Source organism: Chaetodon auriga, chromosome 10 (genome assembly GCF_051107435.1).
Source record: "Chaetodon auriga isolate fChaAug3 chromosome 10, fChaAug3.hap1, whole genome shotgun sequence".
Taxonomy (NCBI): Eukaryota; Metazoa; Chordata; class Actinopteri; order Chaetodontiformes; family Chaetodontidae; genus Chaetodon; species Chaetodon auriga.
The window spans coordinates 19,580,004-19,604,595 of NC_135083.1; the positions used below are offsets into that span (position 1 = coordinate 19,580,004).

General features: G+C 42.0%; 1 protein-coding gene across 4 annotated transcripts in view; it reads left to right on the forward strand.

Moving 5' to 3' along the window:
* Positions 1 to 24,592, forward strand: part of nphp4 (nephronophthisis 4) — a 157,528-nt gene that overhangs the window by 126,844 nt on the left and 6,092 nt on the right. For 3 of the 4 annotated variants that reach the window (XM_076741806.1, XM_076741808.1, XM_076741810.1), the window contains 9 exons: positions 7,027 to 7,216; positions 7,850 to 7,933; positions 11,701 to 11,860; positions 12,489 to 12,565; positions 12,858 to 12,943; positions 14,421 to 14,592; positions 16,605 to 16,784; positions 18,101 to 18,244; positions 21,605 to 21,887. In XM_076741806.1, coding sequence (XP_076597921.1) covers positions 7,027 to 7,216; positions 7,850 to 7,933; positions 11,701 to 11,860; positions 12,489 to 12,565; positions 12,858 to 12,943; positions 14,421 to 14,592; positions 16,605 to 16,784; positions 18,101 to 18,244; positions 21,605 to 21,745 — 1,234 coding nt within the window. In that variant the 3' untranslated portion in view covers positions 21,746 to 21,887. Of the gene's footprint in view, positions 1 to 7,026; positions 7,217 to 7,849; positions 7,934 to 11,700; positions 11,861 to 12,488; positions 12,566 to 12,857; positions 12,944 to 14,420; positions 14,593 to 16,604; positions 16,785 to 18,100; positions 18,245 to 21,604; positions 21,888 to 24,592 lie in introns of those variants that run through there. The other variant, XM_076741807.1, reaches the window with a different exon arrangement.

Here is a 24,592-nt window from a genome sequence, read left to right on the forward strand (position 1 = left end):
GGCAGCGTGACACTTTACACCAAACCGTCTGCCACCTCCACCAAGAGCCAGAAATGTGTAAATTAGCAAGGAGGCTTTGGTATTTGATGTGTTTCTACTGCAGCATTGTGGGTTTCAAGAATCAAACTCACTCAGTCAGGTTCTGACAGTTCAGTAGGCACGGCACCGCCCAAAACACATTTTATGACACCGTGGTATTTTGTCATAGATATGCTGTACTTTTTTCATAACTTCATTAAAGGAGTTTTGTATTTATGTAAACATACACACGTACAAACCTAGTCTGAATATGTTAGAGAATATTCAGTGAGCTTCCCTGATCTCTGTAGGTAGTGTGTGCCAGAGCTTTGGAGCGTAATGGACACCGGCTGCATCCCTTATTTTCTTTGGGCTGTTGATGGGAACCTCCAACAGACCAGCAGAAGATGATCGCAGTGTTCTTGAAGACAACTAGTGAACAAGATTAGCTTGATCGTAGTCCATGAAGGACATTGTATACGAGGAGGACAACCTTAAAATCAATTCTAGATGTTACAGGAAGCCAGTGCAGAGCAGCTGAAACTGGACTGACGTGCTCTATTGTCTTGGTTCTGGTTCATAGCAGAGCTGCAGAGTTTTGAATGAGCTGAAGTCTGATGTCTGTGTTTTTTTTTTTTTTTTTTTGGAAGGCCAGTTCATAGCATGTTACAGTAATCGAGTCGTCTTGAAATAAAGGCATGAATCAGTTTTTCAGCATCTTTTTGATTTAGAAATGGAAATGAAATACTTTAGCTATGTTTGTAAGGTGGAAACATGAAGTTTCTGTCACCTTGATGGGAGACTTGAATCAATCACCATATTAGCCTAATGGTTATTGTTGTTTATGGTTATTTGTTCATGGTTATTTGTTGTCTTAGCCGTACATGCTGTTGTTGGCAGCGGCAGTATGGGCAGCTTTTCCTTTGCGGGTGGCTGTTGCTCCGCCATAGCTTTCACTAGCCTCCTGACGCCACTCACAGAGCTGTTTGACTGGGAGGGGGCGGTTCACGGCATGTGTGAGTAGTGATTGACAGATATCAGACACTCCCTCAGACACTCCTCTGGCTCTGATTGGTTGTTTTGTCGGCCGCAGTGGATTCTTGCAAATCACAGTAGGAGCAGTAGGTGGAACCAATGGAGCTGTTTCATAAACAAATGAATAAATATAATATGATATAGATGGTAAATACATTTTAAAAAGTGTCCAATGTATAAGCATTACTTATAGTAGCATGGTGTATCATATACATATATATGTATGTATATATGTATATATGTGTATATATATGTGTGTGTGTGTCTGTGTGTGTGTGTATATATACATATATGTGTATATATATATATATATATGTGTGTGTATGTGTGTGTGTGTGTGTGTGTGTGTGTGTGTGTATATATATATATATATATCTGTTCCATTACACATATTAGTAAACTCGTAAACCGACTCCGTCTATGTCGTATTTTCTTATTTCCTCAAGCTGGAGCATCTACAACACCTCCTGTACCATCTCTTCAAGGTGTGTGTGTGTGTGTGTGTGTGTGTGTGTGTGTGTGTGTGTGTGTGTGTGTGTGTGTGTGTTTGTTGTATTTCAAATCCATGAGAATTAGTCTGCATGCTCTGGGGCTCCTAAATGCTATTGCTTTCTTTTACGCATTTGTGGCATCAGTTTCCACTGGTGTTCCTCCAAAGACGGTGGGGAGTGAATTGGGTTCAAGAGATCTATTACATAGAACTGACAGGGAGTCAAATATGGAGGACCCAGGGGCAATTTTAGTGATTTGGACCAATTTAAGGCAGCTCTTTTCAGTTAACAGCCACCTAACTAAAGGACAGACCCAAATGACAATTCCAACTGAAGAACTTCAAATGACCTTCAGTCGTGAAGCGCCGGTCAGTGCGAGGGGCAGACTGACACCAGGCTCGGTGCCAGTGATTGATGTGTGTACCATCCAGTTATTCCCCCACGGCTGATGTGCAGATGTTGCTTGTTTCATATGACTGTTCGTGATCTCTATGAAATAAGTCACATGATTCGTATAAGCAGACAAAGTCGCATGTCAGGCCATGTTCAGCAGAGAAAATCAACAATGAAAACAAACACTAACACAATATCCATAACAAAAGCTACAAATATATATATACATAAGCAACAAATATTCAGAACACAAGGGCTAAACAGCAAATAATAATTCCTAAATAAAGGGCAGTTACAGAAACAGAGAGAAATCAAGTTCATATTAGAACAATATGTGGATGTGCATGTTTTCAAGGGATCTGCTCTGTAGGATTTTGAGTTGATATTGTATTGAGTTGTTTCTAAAATGTTGCTCATGTGATGTCTATCAACAATATGATTTTGTGTTTTGTATAGATGAACTCATATTATCTGTGTCTTCAAGCCAAGATATTGTAAAGCGTATTAAACTATGCAGACATGGAAAGAGGACTAGAATATGACAGTATACTCAAGTCAAAGTAAGTTATAAAATATACAAAATGTAATACTAAACAAAAGGCGGTGGGAATGGGGAAATAAATACACTGTGAACAACAACATAGAGGTTTGAACACTGTCGTGGGTGCAGCAAACAATATTAGGCTACACAGAGATGTAGAAACAAATAAACTCCACTGCAGCTGCAGCCACAAACACACATATTAAAGCAAAGAGAGCTGCACAGCTGCACTGCACAATGGTTGTTGATGTCTCTCTCTGTAGTTTTTGTACTCACCTGTCTCTGAACCTGTGAGCCTTGTGCACTGCAAAGTCCTCAACAATCCGCTCTTGGTTCAGCTTCTTTGCTTGACTAGTCTCAGTTCATAAAGCCAGTCCAGCTTTTTGTCCCTCAGAGTTTTCAAAGTGTTTGAGCTGAATAAGTCTCTGCAGTCAGAGACAGTCAGAAAGAGCAGAAAGGCCTCATTGACTACACTCAGCAAATGTAGAAGCCACTGCTGGAGGATCCTCCGTGAGCGTTTTAGCATTTAGCCAAACCCGGCATGCACTGATGTGCAGTGGGCGCGCAACTGGCAGAGGCAGCCATAAAGATTTGGTGCAAATGCAGCACTCAAAGGTTGAAGGTCAAAGTGGAACAGTCCATTTTTATTCTATTCGGATTATCATTTGTTTGGTGCGACATGAAAGGAAAACATTTAATGAAGTAAATGAAAAAGGAAACACAAATTCTTGAGGCCCTTTGGTGGATGATGGACCAGAAATCACTATAGAGAGACAGGACCAGAATATGTGGCCTATCAAAACTAGGTTACTGAATCTAGGGCAGGTGGGGTTAACAGATTGCTATGTTTTAGGTCAGTGGTCTATCGTTGGAGTAATTTGTTCTGTGGAACACCTTGAACTGAATCAACCTGTTATACAAATAGAGGAAGTATAGCAGAGATGCAGTTTACCTCAATATCCTCAGGGATTACCATTTCTAGGTCGCATTCCCTGGCTTCCCATATTCTAGTCCTTGTTGGTGGATAAATATTTTGGATAATATTGTATGTGCTGTCAAATGGATTCAACTTGAATAGTTCATATGTAGAATCCTCATTTGGAGGTTTGGGGTAGGTGGGTCAATGTTCAGGAGCAAAGCTACGGGTGTGAAGATACATGAAAAAGTGTGATTTTGATTTCTATATCTATATCAGAGTTTAAAGATTTTAAAATGACAGCATGCTTTCTGGGTTTCTATCACTATTTGCCAGGAAGTTTGGGATTTCTCAGGATTTGCTGTAACTTTCATCTCCGGCACTCAGTACTCCACCTGTTGAACGCAGCTCTGCGTTCTAGGGAAAGGAGCCTGCATGTCTGATTAATCCACTTGTGTTTGTTCACTGTAAAAAATATTGTGCCACAAAGCTAAATTGTAAGCTGCCATTTTTGGATGACATCATTGTTAGAAACGACTGCAGTTTAAAGATTGACACAGTTATATAACCGTAATAATGTATTTCAAGGTCAGATTTCAGTGTTTGCTTTGTTTCAGTTCAGTTTGTGGGAAGCTATCGAACAGACAAACACAGACAAAGACAGGCTCTAAATGTCTTGGGTTGCCTCAAGAACATCTCTAGGGAAAAGGAAGTTGATTTTGGTGAGAATTCCCGAGAAATCCTTGGATCTGAATTCCTGGTAATCAGAGATATTGTATACATCTCATGCTGAGGTGTGCAGAGCTTGTTGGTTTCATGAAATACATGTTTACACTGACCTGCCAAGTCTTTGAAGAGCTGCAGATTTTGTACACAAACAATGAAACCTGCCCCTGTTATCCTGCTGCATGGACCATAGTTTGGTCAGTGCACTGAGGCTACTCTGCTGTTACTTCCTTGTCAATATTTCAGCCAATTTTTGACAAGGTGCTTTCTTGAGAACACAAGCGAGGCCTTGGGTTAGCTCTTTGTTCTGCAGAAACAAACAGAAAAAAGCCTGACCCTCAACCTGAAATCCAGCATCAAGCATTGAAGGGCGTGCGCTTAGAGAGCGGCTAGGCTAGCTGTAGCTTTGATGTCTGCAGTGGTTTAGAGCCTGGAGGCTCCTCTTGACATGGAGGACACGTTTGCTACCTGTTGCCATTCATTTTGCATGGCTACTTTTTACACTTGGCCTCACAGAGCTTAGTGTGAGCCATGACTGCTGGCTGACAGAGAGATAGGAGACTCCAGCCTCTCTGCTACTGCCCATGCTGCTGCTTTTTGCTCTCACCATTTCTGCCTCTCATTATCCGTCTTCTTCCCTGTGCTCTCTCAACTCTGCATCTCTGAATCACTCTTCTCTCTCTCGATATCCTTTTAATCATGTTCATTTTGTTCCTTCTCTGGATTTATCTCTATTTATTGCAGGCAGTTTGTCCTCTTCACCTCCTACCTTGTTCTATTTTCTTTCTTTAAAAATGAATCAACCCATGCTTCTTTTATGGAGGCTCAAGTGAAACGCACACACACACACACACACACACACACACACACACACACACACACACAGACACGCACACACAGAGTTGCTTTGTTGTCATAATAAGCCACAGGCAAATTGTTTCATTCCACGTGCACAGGTGGGAATCTCCAAATAAGTTTCATGGAACTGACTGTTGCATCTCACCCTAATGTTAGCGAGGTGGGCCCCTGAAAAATTCATAAACTCATGCTCTCCTATTGAGAGAAATTCCCCTCTCCATGCCCATGGGTAGGAACCTTTGATGTTTAAAGCAGCACTCCCCTTTATGCATTTGTGTGTGAAATTTTTGCATTCAAAGGAAGAGGAAAGAGTGCAGATGAGACCTCCCTCTGTTGGAACATGTTATCTGTTCCTGTTGCTTTCTCCCTGGAAATCCATTTGTTGGGGATTGGAGGCGGGTCTTTCACTGACCTTTCATACACTTTTTTGAAATCTTCCATCGGTAATTAAAAGGAAAGCATTGTGTTTTTGTTTTGACTGCTCAACCGTAACATTGGTAGAATCATGGATGTTAGGTGTAGAACATGAAAACTGAGCTTTATAGTGAGTTTCAGTTCACCGTTTAGCTGCGGGCCCAAACTGCAGTGTTCTGGTTCACTCTCAATTCTCTTGTGGCACTATTTTCAGCCACAGCAGACGGCCGTTTTTAGGGAAAAACCTAAAAAAGAGACCCGCTGTACACACAGTTTTACCAACTAGCTGGTGAACATTGCGGAGTCTTTAGCAGCTATTACATTTCCCTCAGGAAGTGTTAGACACCAAAAAAAGGAGCTATAAGAGAGTGAGTATTGGACTAACCCTGCAAACACATGTGGCATGGATGCAATACGTCACATAGGCTGGCAGATGGAGGTTGTTTACCTGCTGCACTGACTCCGTCTTTGTAGCATGTAGTTGCATGCTAGCGTCACTATATGCCTATTTAGTTTTGCCAAGTACTGCAGTTGGATACACAGGGTTTGGAAGCATAGGCTATATTAACTGGTGCTGAATTAATTAACTATATCATTTTAACTACAGGATAATGGATACATGTTGATTTGATTGATTTATTTTGATATGCAATGTAAAAACACCTACAACATTGCTCTGCCATGTCACAGTGCCTCTGGTACAATGAAGTATTTATTTCAATCATTTTTAAACAGATTTTACTGCTTTGTTGCACAGTTCTATGTAGTTATTAAAAATTGTGATGAGCAGCACGATGCCCAATGGGGTGCGCGCAGTTTCCGTGGTGAGTGTAGAAGCTATTATAGTGGTAATAATAATAATGCCCTATGTATTTTGGCCGTTACATTCACCAGGTGGCCAGAAACCTGCTTCCAAGTGAATGATAATGTTGCTGTTTAACTGCTGGATATGTAAATAAGCAACAATTTCTCACATCAACTGAAAAAGAGATGTGTTCACAACTTGTTTCCACTGCCCCCAAGTGGCCAAAAAGTCAGTTATTGCAGGTTAAGGCAGAGACCTCTCCGCTAAATGACAGTTCAGTACATCTTTGTAATTGTGAAAGATAAATGGCTTCATAATTACACTCAACAAAGCATGTTTGTGTCTTCTATATCTCTGACATTTCTCATCGCCTCCCTTTGCTACTGGAGAAATTGTACATGTATGTTAAGCTGGTAACATTTGTGATGAAAGTTGCTTTAGTTAATACATAGTAAACACATTGATGCATTTTTAAGGAGCGTGAGGATATTCATGCTCAGAGCCCAAAGAGAGAATCCTAATGTTTTTGATCACCCTCTGATTTTATTAGATTTTTTAGATCAGTTGACTTTAGTAATCCAACAACCTTTTCTCTACCACCACGGTCAGTATTTTTAGCTAAACTCCCGTTAAGACTTGAAGACTGTCAAAGATCGGTATGTTGTTTGTTCCTCTCAGTACCATCTTATCATACTGCAGTGATAAGGTAATGAATAGTGCAGTGGTCCTGATGGTGTAACAAATCCAACTCTGATCCTGGATGGATCCTTTAAAGATGGAAGAAGAGCCTGCTTTGATCTCACTCAGCTCCTTTAATCTTTTCATCCAGTGTCATCACTAACACAGAAGAGTGGGGTTACTTCAAGGTACTAACCAAAACGCCGACCCCGCTGGAGGAGAACATGTTCCACTTGGAGGACGGTACCCCAGGTCCCAGGGTTTACCTCCGGCCCAAGGAGAGCATCCATATTCCCCTGAAATACCAGAGCTTCCTCTGCGACCACACCATGGCCCTTCAGGTACAGTGGAGAGCTGAGGTTGATGCTGATTGAACGCTTAGGACTAGTAAACCTTTAAAACCACATTTTGGGAAATGTAATTATTGAAGAATGCAGTGTCTTGATGCAGTGTTTCAGCAGTCGCAGATGTTCTGCCTGAACCTTTGAAAAGCTCAGATTTGTTCACAGTCACTGCGTATTTCCATCATCAGAGATGAAAGGTCAGAGTTACTGTCTTCATGTAAAACAGTAACTCTGCTTATTGATTCCTTTTCTAAAAAATCTTTTAAAATTGATTGGCCTTGAGTGGTTCAAGGATGGGTTTTTGGTGTATGAATAAAAGGTGGAACAGTGATAAAAAGTTTGAATTTCAAACATAAATGTCAGTACACCTCAGGAATTATTAACAAAAACTGATCTATTCCAAGAGCAGGCCATACACATGTAATGGCAACTCAGACTTGACTATAAATGGATGCCAGAAGGACACTTCAAAATAATTTATGTAGGCTGTGATCTTATCTCCTGTGGAAGACGAGGGGCCTTCACACGCTCTTGTTCTCTATATGCAGATGTAATATTTCCTTTGCAGTCATTTGCTGTTTTTGGTAGATGATTTTGATAACTCTTCTTTTTCTAATCAAATCCTCGCAGGGACCAAGCTTCCTACCTACAGGGAAAGGTTCTCAGGTGGCCAAGAAGAATCTGCCAAATATTGTTTCTGCCAAGACTATCAAGGTACAGAGTGTGCTACTTATGCATTTTGCAATATTTTCTGTGTATTGGAACATCTTTATCTGCCTCTGTAGTCTTTTGCCGCTCAATCCCTCGGTTGTTTGTCTCCCGGCTGGAATTATAGTAAGCCATGGATTTGAGATGCACTGTGGATGTACAGAATGTTTACTGCCACGATAAGAGCTCTAACATAGTCCATTTTAAATGTTTTTAGCATCTTAGGGTATAAAAATTGATTGTGCAATTCAGCAGAGTAGAGGAAGATAAAACCACCTAAACTCAGTGTTTCGTGTGAAGCTTCTGATTTGGAGTGTAGTCGGGTTAACCTTCTGCTACATCCCTAAGTCTAACAACATCTAGTGTACACACACATACTCCCAGACAACTCTCTGCGGATTGGCAGTGCACCGCCTCCTCCCTCCTCTCCTCTCTCACACAGTCACAGCTCAGACACAAAGAACGCTTTGAAGTGTCAACTATTTAAAAAGTTACACTAGCCAGACAAGATTGTCAAGCAAAATTATATGCTGGAAATCACTTTTATCTTACTGAACATAGTTTATCTTCTCCAACCGGCAAATGTCAGGCTGGAGAGTTAAACTATCTCCGATTGGAGGACAGCTTGACACGTCTGGCTAATCTACTTTAAATGAACCGTGTATATATAGTATTACTCTGAAGTAATACTATTTAAATTTTCCCATTTGATGCACTCACTCGACCACTTATAATATGTAAGAAGTTTAGAGGAAGGAGAAACAATGTGCATGGGCTTGTTCGGATGCACGCCAGATACGATGATGCGCTCTGTATCTCTATGTGACGTAATGTGCTCTGCAGCCCCCGTATGTCCCCAAAATTAACCTCTGTTCCTCATAAATCCATTCAAATGAAAGTTTCTGCCCTTGCTTTACAGATGTGACCTTATATCTAGGCTTACATTATTGGCACATTTATGCTGCTAAAAAAAAAGATCGCCATCACTGCGCGCTAACCTGCAATAATCCTGTTGTTCATGTTGAGTACAGTACCCTGAAGCTCTCCCATTGCACAGGGTGATGAAATATTTGCCAGTCTGCCAAGCATTTGTGTATGTCTGCCGACGGTGTGTGTGTGTGTGTGTGTGTGTGTGTGTGTGTGTGTGTGTGTGTGTCTACTTGTGTGTCAGTGTCAGTACTGCTGCTCTGAGCAAAAATCCTGTCAAGAGGTCAAAGAGGTCGGGTCTGGATCAAATCTGTGTCCCGCTAAAACTGACAAGCCCCAACAGCAGAGCTGTCAGGATGCCAGCTTTGGCACCGCTGTCAGTCAGCACATATCACCAGAGCCAGATCTGGGCCACTCCTGTAGGTCAGCATGGGCCTGCAAATCTGACCCATCAACCATTTGGACAGCTGCTGTTTGGCAGGGATCAGCTTCTGAGTTTGTGAATCAGTGACCAAAATGTAGAAAGTATAATATAGTCCATTACTCATGAATAAATATTTCAACCAGCTGTAGCATTTCTTGTACTGTGGCATTACATAGATTTACATGTCTATTTCAATAAATGAATGTAAGAAATAATTGTACAAACTGCTGGGATGGAATCTATGTTCCATTTTTATGTGCAATGATACACAACAGTTTGTACTATGTAGACACCTGAACGTCGTTAACCTGCAGCTATAACAGCCTCCAGTCCAATGGGATGCATTTCCAACAGATTATGGAGCCTGGCCGCAGGGATTTGCTCCCATTCAGCCACAAGTGCATTAGAGAGGTGGATGTGGCCGACAAGGTTCAGAGTTGGTGTTCCAGTTCATCCCAAAGATGTTGGGTGAGGTTGAGGTCAGGGCTCTGTGCAGGCCAGTCAGAAAAGACTGCTTCATATATTATAGATGGCTTTGTGTGTGTTTTTATGACAGTGAACGCCCCCAGCCTTTATTTTTAACATTAGGGTGCTGTGAGTAATTTAGTAATCCCCTTTAAAATCCTTCAGGTTTAACAGACTGCTAAAACATACGGACTGGAGACATGAATATTCACAACAGATTTCATGTGAATCAGTCCGTGAATTTTCTAGATAAGTTTGTTTTAGACCAAAGTGTTGATTCAAGGGAAACTCCGACCTTGCAGTGACATTAGAGATAAGGTCAGGAGGTCACTATTATGATGAAAATCATCCTCTAGGGACCATGAGTATCCACAGCAAATCTCATGACTTCTGAGTCTGTCCCATAGTTGTTGGAGTATATAAACCATATGTGATCCCATATCACAGACATTGTGATACTCTCTCTACTCAGTGCAATCGTATGTAATGAAGCAGCTGTTTTTATTTTTTGGACCTTAGAAGTAACATTCTGTTGTAATTCAAATCCTGCAATTCAGCTATATGTAGCCTATAATCTAAAGTCAACTCTAGTTATCTGTGGTATGACGACATGTACATCATGGTACGTGAGAGAGTTAGCGATTCCATACGTTTACATATGCTAACATCTGTGTATACATCAGTTATCCTCTGCAACCATATGTAATTAGTGTATATATGTATGAACACATTTGTGCACAGATCCTGAGGGCTATTTTAATGCAGCGAACTTCAAAGCACATTCTGCATGTCTGGGGGTTTCAGTTGTCGGATTGAAGCCAACTTTTATATTCTCGTGTACATCGTGCTCCATCATCATCATGCTCTCTGGTGAATTTTTCAATAAAACTTTTCAAAGGCTGTTTTTGAAGAAGCTGTATATGTTGTTTAGAGCTGAAGTGCCCGAGGAAGAAAACATGGCAATTCCACTTCTGTATTCCACTAAATAGAGTCAAGGTATTAGAATGTAGGTATTCTCTAACGTCTAATGGCACACGACAAGTATTTTTTGGCAGTCGCACACACACACACACACACACACACACACACACACACACACACACACACAGAAAACAGGAGAGAAGGTAGAGACAAGTAACTGAATAAATTAGTTGCTGTTGTTGGCTGTAAATAAATCAAAATACATGACGTGCCAACCCTGGCTTAAAGAAGAAATTCCAATTATTAGTACAACTTTGGTCTTATTTTCATCATTATGACTGTAAATTCTTATCTGAAAAAATAAATTAATTGTACACAACAAGGTCATTGAGACATGGAAATGTCACTATTAGATGCCTGATGGAGAAGAAACGCTCTTCATATGGAAGAGAAAATGACAGTGATAAACTTATCCACCCTAAACATCCATCACAGTTTACAGACCGACATCCTGCTTCAACCTTGACATTCTGCACATGTGCATGAGTGCATGAGTCCAGTGACTTAACCATTTCAGGTGTGTTCACTTTCATGTTTACCTCCTAGAGTGGTTTGGATCAATGGTTTACCTTTTCTCTGTCTACACTGGATACTTTTCCCTCTTAAAACATTCTTTAAATGAAACAACTGCTCACAGTTTCTGAGCAGAGTCAGTGTGCAGTAAGGCCATAAGTTAAGAGGATTTTTGATTAGGGTTGAGAACCACTGGGTTAGATAATGTCGCAAAACTGCTGGCTGGTCAGAATATGCTGTTACTTTGTTGATTACAAAGTCAATATAACTGATTGAAATGATAAAAATCTGAAGATAACAACCAAGTTGTAGTAAAACTGTAGTTCTCCTTTAAGGAGCTTCTACCCAGCTATGGCCGCTCTATTCGTTTGGCTCGAGGAGTTTCCTGCCCCATGATGATATAGATGCTGTTTCATGGGTGGCATGCTGTTGATACTGCTGACCTTTCACCCTCCCCCCACAGGTTACTTTCAGTGCAGAGGATGGCAAGCCGATGGCCATCTGCCAGGTGAACGTGGAGCCGACACCTCACGTTATCGACCAGACTTTCCGGCTTTACCACCCGGAGCTCTGCTTCCTCAAGAAAGCTATCCGCCTGCCACCCTGGCATGACCCCAGTGCAGGTTGCCCCCCATCAGCCATTACTCCCTGTCCCACAGCTCCCACCCTCCCTCCTCTGATGGTGTCTAGATTGCAGAATTTGTTGCATCTTATTAACTTGCACAGTATTGCATTTATAGTATTGGTTTGAATATATCCTCAGCAGATGCACTGGCTTACTCTGCCAGACGAGCATAAACACGTACATAAATGTGCACAAATACAAGAACATATTTACAGTACACATCTCAGATGGGAATGAATAATGTATTCTACCTTCATTTTATTGTGTTTTTACTAAAATATCGACCAAAACAATCTTGCAATATAATAGAATTTCTATCATGAAAAAGAGCAATAACAACAGAGAGGCGTCTCTATTTCCAGAGCAGGAAATGAAAAGCACGAAAAAAAATGAAATGGATAAAATGAAGAAAATAGCACAGCATGATATGCATGTTTGTGTGTATATATTGTTTACATGTATATTTGCTGGTATGTATAAATTATATCACGTTAAATACGTCCTTGAGATCAACTAGATGATGAACTCATTTCATCCATGAAAACTGCTGAAATACGCCATCTTGCTCACATCTTTGCAGTCTGAATATTAACATATTTCCTCTTTCCTGTTATTGGGTTAACCAGTTGGAGGCCCAGATGTGAAGAGTCACATTTCTGTACGCTGCAGTGACCCTAACATCATCTGCCAGACAAGGATGCTGGTAGGAGAATGACTTTTTTTTCTAAGGTTTTCTAATACCCCACTCTGATATCAGCAAGGGATTCATTACTGAACTGATAGCTTTAACACTGTTTCCTGTTCCGAGGGGACAGCTCTTTATTCTGGCTTTCCCGTTATGAATTGCAAGCTGTTTTGATACCTAAAAGGCTCACCCTTACACCATGCCGTACACCTTTAAAGTGCTAATGTGATGTCTCTTTTGTTTCTGCCTCTTTTTTCCCTTTACCTCTCCATCTTCACATCTCTCTGCCTTCCACTGTGTTTCTGTCTAGGTGCCAGGGGAGCCTCAGGATGTGTACTTGAAAGTGCCAGGGAGTCCCAGTCCACACATAAAAATGTTCTTTGTGATGGTTTTTACGTATGTATTATTTACTGTACACACCAAACACACACACACACACACACACACACACACACACACACACACACACACAGAGCTCAGCCTGAAGAAGCATTCTATTTTGGACTAATTAAATTGTTCATGCAGGCTTGAATTAATTAACTAATCAGATGGAGGTTTGGTGGTCTCACTGCCTGAAGTTACAGAACCTGTTCTCTGGTCTTTCAACTCTACACCAGGATTAGAGCAATATAATGCATGAGTTTGTTAAAATGCAGGGTCACTGTCTGCCTCTTATTAAGAGGCACTACACTGCACTGATCTGCATTAGATTAGTTTTCTATTGGAAAGCTTTATTTAAAGTTAGCCTGTGGATTTTTTCTGGTAAACTACTTTATGTTTGCATTCAGTGTTTCCTTGAAGCCTGAATGATGTGTTCAATGAGTGCACGATATACAACCAGAACAGGTACCCGCTCAAAAAAGCATCCCTCCATAGTGCTGCTAGTGGTCAGAAACTCTATAGGGCACCTTTATTTTAGTTCTAGTCAGTGATCTTGGTTGGATTCCCAATCAAAGTAATGGGTGCAATAGGAGGAACGCAGGTAGCATTTTACGTGATAAACACAGTGCACACAGCAGTCGCCATATTATCTTCCTGAGATCATCCAGTCCTCCTCTTCTGGAATAATACAACCTGTAGGTCTTTCTGTGTGTCACATAATGTGTGGTAAGTAGATTAAACACAGTTATTGAGGAATATGCGCCATGCGAGCCCATTTCCAGTGCACAACCTGTCTTGTAGAGGGGCCTGTTTTGACAAATGGTCCCTGCCACAGTACACAGGGTCAAAAGATGAGCTAATAATGGAAGACCCTTTTTTTTAAATGTTTTACTTCAGTGGTAAAAATTAACATACTAATTAGCAAATTCTCAAGTTTTCCAAACCAATGGATGGACAGTGAATCTGGGAGTTTTGAGGAGTCTGGAGCTCAGTGCCAGTTAATAATTCAGACGTATTTCAAGACATTGTTTCAGAAAGTAAACTACAGGACCCATTAAATCAAGCATTTCAGGACCGCCTGCTGTAGCATGGCAGCTGCAACATGTTGAAAAATGAATATATCATCACTCACCAGCACTGTCAATCCAACACTACTGATATAGTGTCTGCCTTTAAAAACTCAAACCACTTGAATTTTATTCCAAGTATCCCCAAATGCTCCTTGAGCGCTGTTGTCACAGAGCAGGGCTGAGTAGGTGACTACATCGCCTCCCACTCACAGCTCTCAGAATCAGCCGGGGCCACTGAGACCGAATTCCCTTCTTCTCAGCAGCAAGAGGAGGATGCTGCTGTTGCTGCTGCTGCTGCTGCTGCTTATTAAAATGCTAGCACAGCCGTAGATCAGCCCTCCTCATCTCTGAAGTCCTGCTGCTCCTGCTGCGTTTCCAGAGGACCTCAGTGTAATTGTTCCTGATGATGTTTTTCTCTGTAGTGACAAGTGGATGGCAGCGCCCTCCCAGATCTGGCAGATTTACGTGCATTTCCTGGAGCGGGTGGATGTCAGCTGTGTGACTGGTCAGCGGAGCTGTCAATCACTGGTGCTGAGGGGGAAGCAGGCCATTCGCAAGGTCAAGTGTTTCTCATCACACCCCCAGGAAGTTGAGGTACACGTCTTCAAGGGCATTGTAACAGTGAACGCACTTTTTTGAGTCCGTTAATTCGGCAGTAACTTTATTATACTGTCAGTTGATTGTGCCCCCAAAAGAAATCCATGATGTTGCCTCATTTTCCAAATATGAAGCAGAGCGGCAGCTCGCCTTCACTCCAGTCTGGACATCACCCTGCTATCGAGACATCAAAACAGAAATAAACTCAGCTGGTACCCGAGTCACGCCAGGTCCAAATTACACTCCTGTGGGTCCCAATCTGTTTATCAATATGTCTAATACCCGAGTGGATCCAAGCGGATCCTCTCCCAGCTCTAATCGTGCTCGCCCCATAACCACTGCAGTGGAAAATGTGTTTTTTTGAGGCACGTGTGCAGGAAATCTGACATGTATCGCTGCTCTTTGGGACACCAGCTGCTCATTCATTGGCGGAGCATCTTGCTGCTGCCAGCATTGGTGTTTTCTCTGTATTTGGGTTTGCCCAATTTCTGTTTGACAGGTTCTGGGAGGTTGCCTGTGGGTCTGTATTGGATTTTGGACCCATGAAGACCTCTAGTGGAGAGTTGTATTTGCTTCTTCATGACTGCCACAAACACTGGAAATCTGCACTGTAGTTAAATGCGGAACTCTCGTTCAGAGTCGTAATTTGAAAAGAGGTTAAGAGTGTGCGACGAGCAGTCTGAGTAGTTTAATGTGGTGAGCTATGTGGTTGGGGCAAATCTACGTCCTTCATACTCGAACATGTTCCCATATTTAATCTAAAATGAGGCGTTGGTGCAAGTTACATCTTCAGTGTCGTCTTCCCTTTTTTCATGATTTCAGTTTTTTAATTGGGACAAAACACAGGTGACACATGGGAAGCAAAATACAGAAAAGAGAAAAAGTGGAATCAAAATAGCTCAAATCCAACCTTGAATCTTCCAAATCCAATCAGATGTTGAGAGCTTTGTTCTTGCCATATTTTCTTTTGTATTAGCAATTTTCAAACCACATATCCAAAAATGATTTCTTGCAAATTGTTCTTTTAGCAGCAGGAAACAATGGAGCAGCAACGCTCTCTTTTGCAATATAACCCCAGTTTGAGATTCAAGCCATTATCAAGAATGTACAAATGCAGATTGTCAGAAAAATTGGTCTTTTCATGTCATTTCATTTTATTAGGTTCCCCCGTTACCTCCTGCAGTCGTCATGTTGAAACACAATTTGACACAATGCGGAAAATTAGCAATGCTCTCGTGCTCTCTGAATGTATGAAAACACGTTCGGGGAGTGTCAGATTGCCCTCCATTTTAAAATAGATCGTTTCTTATTCATAACTGGGTGCAAGAGGGGAGAGAGGCTGACAGTGCTTCTCACTCAGAGTTGCAGTAAAAGGGGCAATGCATGTTACTCACTCATATTCAAAAAAAAAAAAAAAGATGGACTGTCACAGCCACCATGGGAGCGTACAGTATGGCCCAGTCATATTCACCCTGAAGGGTGCTGGCTGAAAAAGCGACGGATGTTTTTTTTTTTTTTTTTTTAAAGGTTTCACTGTATGCATCAGCGGATGCTTTGATCTGACTCTCAGCAGGTTAGCTCGCTGTGGAATGTATCGGAGGAGTCTTATAAAACAGGATAAAGCTCACCGCCGGAGAATAGAGAGAATAGCTTTGCTTTTTTCCACAGATTGAAAAGGAGCTGCGCAGTAAATCTCATTCTCACATCCTTCTGTCTCTCTGTCACTTTTCTGTGACTCTCTCTCATTTCATTGTCTGCACCCGCTCTCTGCCTGTTTCACTGAACCTCATTCACCCTTTCTCTCCTGTAATCTCCACACTTCCTTTATTTTCCTCTGACTCTGTAACCTCCTTTTCCCTTTAATTCTGTCTTTTTCTATACTTTCTTTTTTACCTCTCTCTGTCACTTGGTCAATGCCTCTATGTCGCTTTATTAATTGTAAAATCCAGCCAGTCAACATCTCCACACCTTGCTGCCCTTAACCCCACCCCACCCCACCCTCTCTGTAGGTGGACCCAGAGGGTGTGTTTGCTTTGCCTCCCGCAGCAGTGCAGGAGCTCCAGCTGAAGGTGCAACCATGGCGAGCAGGCAGCCGCTTCTTGTATGTGAACGCTGTGGATGTGGAGCACCGGCGGCTCGTCACCGCCTGGCTGCTCTGTCTTAACGTCCACCGGCCCGTGCTGTCCAAGGTACAGTATGTGTAGGTTTCTTTCCGGCTTTGTCACTTGCCATGGTAATAGGTGGGGTTTTGTTGTGTCTTCCTCTTCAGTGTAAGCACTTGCCCTCAGTGTGGCCATCATTCTCCAGTTGGTGAGGCTTACTCTCACGTGGTAATTGAAGATCAGTTATCGTTTTAGTCTTCAGAGGAACAGTGAGATGATGGACAGCTCAACCCTAAAGGGACATCTAACACATGGTGACTCGGAGTCACATTCAGTGCTTATCGAGCCGCTCTGGTGAGTTCCAGGGTCAGCTGGACATTCCCATCCCCTTTACAGCTGGTATCAGGGAAAGGCTAAGGACAGCTGATCCCAGGCCAGCACTCAAAACCAACCCCTTCTATACTGCTGTCTGCCTCTCTAAACCAACTAACTGACTGTTGAAGGTTATGTTCACATTACAGCTAAGCGTCTAATTTGAATTTTTTGCTCACAATGTGATGCCTATATTAGTCTGAATCCAGAGGTGTAGAGCTATTTGTTTAAGTACCAGAGCTTGTGGCTCCTTTGAAGGACATTTAATCACTGCAGGTTTTTAAATTTACATTTAATCACGGCAAGTATACATACTTAGTCAGATATAACTGACCACACAATCACAAGATTGACTTTATGAATAATTTCATCACGTTAAGCATACTACGCGACAGACTGCCAAAAAACAGGTGAATGGACTCAGGAGGTTTGTGTTTTATTATTTAATTAACTTAACTTGAGCTGAGCAAATGAAGCAGCGTTCAAAATACTCATTCTGAGGAAAAGTTGCAATGCAGGTCAAGCTCATCTAATAAACTGCACTGAATAAAATGAAAATGTAGCTCAGCAAGTTTTTGTTTCCTGCAGGCATTGTGGATGCAGCACGAGCTGGCCAAGTGTAACAGGCTGGCTGTCTAATGTTTCTTTGTAAACCAGAGGAGTGAATGATGAATGAAAGGATTCTCCGTTTGTTTTTTATTGGCTCTCTTGCATGACAGCTTTTGTGATGATCGCATCTTCAAAAATATTCAACCTTGAAAAAATGTACATGAATTTCAAGCAGATTATGTGACCTGTGAATATTCTGTGTCCTCACTCAGAGAAAAAAGTGGCGGAGCATCACCACAGAAGTCAGTTGTTTCGAATCTCAGTCACTTCAACATGTCTTACAACAGGTGGTCGTGAAGTCTAAACGTTATAAAACGTCTAAAAAATCTGATATCAGCAGCACATTGGAGCAGTTCAAGACATTGCCAATGATTTAGTGACCACCCAGTTATGGCACTGTCTGCGTGTCTGTGTGTGTGCAGGCATTTGAAGTGTGTGTCCCAGTTGGTGGTGGGCGTGGCAGCTCCAGGAAAATCACCTACACCAACCCCTACACCAGCAGCCGCACATTTCTGCTCCGCTCCGACCATCCAGACCTGCTCCAGTTCAAAGAGGACAAATTCCAGGTGAGATGAGACAGGAAGTCATGAGGTGCTCTAACTCGCATAAAATCAATAGTTTGATTGACAGGAACCTTCATCCTTGACAAAAACGTTGTTGTGTTTGTTGCTGAGGGAAATGAAGACCCTCACTGGTACAGGTAGTTTCATGGGTAACTTCAATGGTAACTTCTGTTATTATCGCCTATGAATAATGAGCCGTAATTAGCTGACCAATGGGAGGAATCCTTTCTGATCAGCTGGTTTTAATCTTGTTAAGAATAAAATAATGGAAATGACAATGAATACTTTTGCCAAACTCAATGGTCAGTTTTAAAAAATATAATAACACTTCATTATTATTGATAGCTGCTATCGATTTATTCATTTAACAGTGTAAGATTATAATTAGAATTTATAGAATATCTTATTCTGCTTTAGGCGTTCTGATTCAAGTTGAGGCATCATTTGACATAAAGTTCAAACCAAACCAAACTGATTACCGGTTTATTCCACCTGCTTTCACTTTATTATACTGCATCTATATGTAAACAAGTTACAATTCAAAGCATTTTTTATTATTTAAAAAAAATAAAAGAGGAATGGAAAATGGATTTTTTTTGAGTGCTTGTTGCTGCTGTTAGGAGTGTTTCACAGAAACTGTTCCAATCATGCAACAGAAGTATTTATTATGAGTGCCTACTCTAGAGCTAGCAACAATGACTCGTCTTTTCGCTGACTGAAAATCAGTTTTCGATGCTTCCCAGGGCTTTTTGTGAGTATGATTAGGTTCCGCATTCACTTCACAGCGACACCACAAGCCTTTCAGTTTGTCAGTGTATTGTCTGCTACACAGTAAAACCTTCCAAAGTTTGGCTCCAGGCTACAGCTCCCACATTGGCAATATTTACTGACAGTTGACATGAAATTAATATTAAATGGTGCATTTAATTTGTTATGAACAAAGGAAGACGCAGAAAAAAGATAACAACCTGTTGTAAATACGGCAATTAAAATGAGGAAGCCGCAAAGTTTCTGTTCAACGATGATAAATGAGCCGTGAACGTGTTTTCACCATCCTCACGAAACACAATCTGGCAACACGCCTGTAAAGCTTACTGGAAACCAGGCTGCTGAAGAACAGCAGCTTCGGTCCTCCACCTGTGTCTGCACAGGATGCGTTCAGGCACAGTCCTGAGTGTAGGCCACCTGCGTTTTGGCAGCGGTCAGAGCAAACTCACAAAGAGTTTAGTTCCACATGTAAATGGAAGAAAATAGCCTGAAGCATAAAATGCTCGTGGGAGGGGTTGGGGTTGTGCTCATACAGCGCGAGTAAAGCATGAGCCTTTGTGTGGCCTGTGCAGACAGCTGTATTGATTAAAATAAAAGCATCTGAAACTGCCTTTACAATGACAGAGTTATGATGGATCCGTGCTTCAGCCAGAACACGAAACAGACTTTTTGAGTCGTCGTGAGTAGGAGTCACTTTAGTGATGGATTATTTCAATGATGTCAGCATTAAAGTCAGCTGTAGTTCACTCTCAGCTAAGACCCGGTTTCGGGCACGCTGGCACACACTGATACTGTTAAAGTTTATGGAAAAAGTTTTGACCGACACACCGATTGTGACAAATAAGACCTTTTGTGTGGAAAAGTAACCTTTAGTGTTAACCGTGACAGATAAGGAGGAATTTCCTGTCATCTTGACAGGTGAGTAAAAGACATCAACGATTTCTGGCCTCTCATGTTGACAGTTCATTCCTCAGCTGGTAGACAAGTGAATGATTTCCTTGTTTGCCTGCAGAACAAAACAGGAGGAATATGTCAAAGTCATTATGCTGTTGTTTTATTGTTATGTTGTCAGCCCCAGTGTGTCTAATGGCTGATTCACTCACACACACAGAAATGAAGTACCACAGCCACCGCCGTCATTGCCTTTCATTTGCTGAGGTGTGATAAAGTGGCAAAACAAATGGAAAAGCAGCATTTTGAATTAGCAAATGAATGAACGGGATGCAATGAGAGTCTGTTTCCACATAAACTATTTAAGAGTCTGGCCGCTGCTGTCCAGAAGACACTGCATCAGTTAGACAGAAGGAGGTGGGGAGAGTGACAAACAGCCATTGTTTTTTTTTTTTCCCCTCCTCATCTTGTCAGCGAGGCTCCAGGTGTCTTATAAAGAATTTACTGTGTCCGTAGCATTAAGCAAATGTGGAGCCACTTTCCTTTTTTTTTTTTGACATAACTACCTTGCCGTGATAAAAGCAGCTGTCAGGAGGGAAAGCAAAGCAGAGATCAATACTGCTGCGCTTTTGGGGAAGATTACAGCATAAATCCCCCAAATTGACCTATATATTTGTTGCTGGCTATTACAGAAAATACTAGAAGACAGTTCGGGTCTGATGGAAATACTGGGAAAAATGACCAAATAAAGACCTTTCACACACTATGAGCCCTGAGAAGAAAGGCAGTAAAACATTAAGCATTGTGTGCCCTCAATATTAAAGAATCATCAGAGTTGCACTCTGGCTGGAGAGACGGTGATTTGGGCCAAAGACAGAGTGCGGTGTCCAGAGGTTAGAAGAATGAAGAATGCAAACCATTCGAGGCTTCTTCCTGTAATAATGTTCCTGTTTCAGACAGCCCTTCATCATATTTGCTTCATATGTAGGACATTTATTACATTGCAATAAAACAGCGCAATGGAAGCACTTCAGTATTGTGATACTGTTGCAGAGCAGTAGGGTGTTATTCCTGTTGCACCACTTAAACTTGGTAGATGTTTTTTGAAGTTTTATTTATGTATTTAATTTTTGGTGTGATTGATGGGTAAAGTTTTGGAACCTATATACTGTAAAGCTATTAAGAGACAACTTGGTCATGTAAGCGTGGCTGTTATTTAGTGAATTAATGACTTGATTTATTACTTGTTCTTCTTCTGCACCTCTGTTGTGCAAACAGCATTAACTAAAACACACCTTAAGGTAGGAATCAGCTTTGAGAAGGATAACTGAAAACTTGTTTTTGATTGTGTTATCGATGCCACAGAAAAGGTTGCTGCTTACCACCGGTGACATCACATCACAGTTAACACATTCACTGTTGTAGGAGGGGAAGTTGAAAACACTGTTCTTTCACAACACAAGATGATGCATCCCTGAACCAATGATAGCAATTTACCTAAGATAGATATTAACACTTGAACTGATTTTAAACTGAATATTGATCTCAAAAATCAAACCAAGTCATAAGATTCTCAGACGTTCACACTACAAATGCTCACATGTAAAGATCGTCACTGTGTGCACTAGCTGAAGAGAAAGAGAGGAGCAGCATCTCACGATCTGATGAATATAAAGTGTTGTTTGCTGTTTTCGCTGTGATCAGATCGGCGGGGGAGAAAGTTACACCATCGGACTACGATTCGCCCCCAGCCAGAGTCCCGGCTCAGTGGAGATACTGGTCTATGTGAACAACCTGGAGGAGAAGACGGAGGAGACGTTCTGTGTGAAAGTGAACTACTCGTGAAGCCATGATGGTTGTTTCAAACAGCTGGAGACTGATGTGTGTTTGAAATGTATTTTCTCTACAAATGAGCTGTACTTGTTCTACTTTGTGTGTGTGCCATTTTGTAGCAGATCATATTTATGACCAGAATAAACTTTCTTATCACGTATGTTATTCAGATTTTCTTTCAGTCGTTCGAACATGCTGCAGTATTGTGTTCAGTCTGGCTTGATGAGCTTCACTGAAATAAGGGCAGCATATTGAATTCAAAACAAGCAAGCAAAGCTGCTTTCTCTCAAAAGCTTTCAACACAATACTCAGTGTCCTGAACTTCACAACAAAGCAAAGTAGACGCTAAACATAAAAGTACTTTTATGCTTAAAAGTGAAAATTAGGGTGCAAGAAAGAAAAGAAAAAAGAAATAATCTGCAAGAGTCCCTGAATATATACATGATATATTTTGTTTTGTTATCAGCAAAGCAGCACAAAAGCTGCTACATCAGTGTCAAAGCTAAATCCCAATCGTGATCTTTCCCCTCCTGAATTGTCCGGCAAATGTCTGACAGCCATGCAACGGCGGTCCGAGGGTGAAGGCAATAACGTTTTATCGACTTTAATTACCCGGCAAAGCCTCTTGAATGCCACTCGATGGTTGAGTTTTAATCTCAGACAAGCCAGGGGTCCGCTCTCTGCATCCCCTCACCTCCCAAACAACTTCTCCTCATCACTGCCGTTATTAGAAACAGTGCTGTAATGAGGTATGACTTTCCAGCAAGGCACACATCTCTTCAGATCGCCCTCATTAACACCAGCACCCTTGTAAAGCCCTCCTCCTCTGCTTCCTCCCCATTCTGCTGTGTGTCTCGCTGTCTGAGATACAGAGAGAGAGAAGGCCATGCACATTGTGTTATGTAACACAGTTACACAATCCCCCCACTCCCTCCATCCCCTCCCTCCTCCCTTTCTCTCTCATTAAAATGCAGCCTGCAAAATAAGCCTCAGCACAGCAGCAGAGGCCAATAAAAAGAAGATGGCAACCAAGCCGGATGCACTTCTCTAACATCTTCTGAAGCAGATGCCTCATTGTCTTCTCTGTTTTATGTTAACATGTTAACAGCTCACAGAAATGCACATTAAAGCTGTGTTCACTTAATCATTTGTTCTCTGTTGTAGCCTTTGACATTCTGGCTCTTATGCTAAAAGATGCTCTGTGCAACTGTGAACATTTGGCGTAAAGGGTGGGGTCGGATCTTTTTAAGTGTGCCTTAATACAATATTCATATGCCATATGTATGGTGAAAGAGTTATTTGAGGTTCTTCCTGTTCGTACAAGCTCTGGAGTGATCTTTTTCTAGTGTGAAGACTGTGTTAAGAATATAGGGGACAAAATCCTCATTTAGTGCACAAATGCATTCAAGTGGGCATTTTCCAAAGTTTCAGGCTTTTTAGTACAAAATTCCCTCTTTGTGTTTCCTACTGGTTATAAACCTACACACGACTGTGGTAGTAGTAGTACTACCAGTATGAGTAGTTGTAGTAATAAGGAATAAGAGAGCCACTAGATTTGGCTAACCCAGACTGCTTAAGGTAACCCAGTCTGCCCGAACTGTCATTCATTTCATTGCTTTAGTCTGACGTTGTTATTTCTAGAAGTCAGTCTTATCCATGTTTAGACCATTTTTCTTTTTTTCACAGCTGCAGCTAGGTAGCTACCTAGCCGTGTAGGAGGATGACGTCTCCATTCTTAATTCTGCCTACCAAGCTCTGATTGTTCCTCCAACCAGGGGTAACTCTGAATCACTGAACACATCTGAGATGCGGGCAGTGACTCAGACATCTGGAAGTAGGCTAAATCCTCATATAAGCTTCAGCTGAACTTTAATGTGCATTTTTTGCACAATATGAGGAGTGTGGATATGTCTTTATGTTGGTCACACTCTGAAACCTCAGCCAGGAGAAAAGATTACAGTGACAGACAGCTCTGTCACATGCACAGTATGTGAATGTTGTATTAAGATAGGCTTCAGATATCTGACCCTATTCTTCAAATGACAGCACAAGTGGCTGAACTTTTCTCACACAGTCCTCACAGCTTGTTCCCTGTGTCTGTTGGGGGTGGAGATGGTGAACAGCCGTCATGTTTCCACGCTTCACTACCTGTGTGTGGAGAACATCTCGTGCTGCCATCCATCTCCAATTTGGGCAAAAAGATCCACAGCGTGTCTGGCAGGGATGGGACGCTGGTTTCTGTTACGGCCCTACATCGTGATTCGCTGTAGGCTGATGAGGCAGGTGTGTTTTGTGTTGCAGTTTTAATACCTGCGTCCCGCTCGGAGCAGCAGCCTTCAGCGAGAGCAGCGTGGCTGCTCTCTGAGGGAGGGGCAGAGCAGTGCTGACACCTTATTAGCGGTGCCAGTCCAGTTGTTGGTGGTTCCTCCTGAAGGAGCACAGACACCCGCCACAACAGCTCACACTGTCTGTTCACCTTGTTAGTGTGGTTAGACGGCTCCTGTCTGCCTGCCCTGCAGCACAGAGGCTGCCTTGATGTTTTGCTGGGTGAAGGGTACCTGTTATTGCCCTGACTGAGAGAAAACCAGGCCTACCCGCTGGTGCATGTCTGTGTGTGTGTGAGTGTGTGTGTGTGTGTGTGTGTGTGTGTGTGTGGGTGCCTGGCCTGAGCCATGTGAGTGGGTGCACGTCTATGAGAGAATACAGCGACGCAGGTATCAAAGAGCTTTGTAACTGGAGGAATATGCAACCTAGCAACCAGCCCTCCTCCTCATGTACACCGCTGGCCTGGATCGGCTCTCTTACAGAAGAGAGGAGAGAGTCTGTGTGTGTTTTTGCGGTTCAATTCAAGCTGTGGGC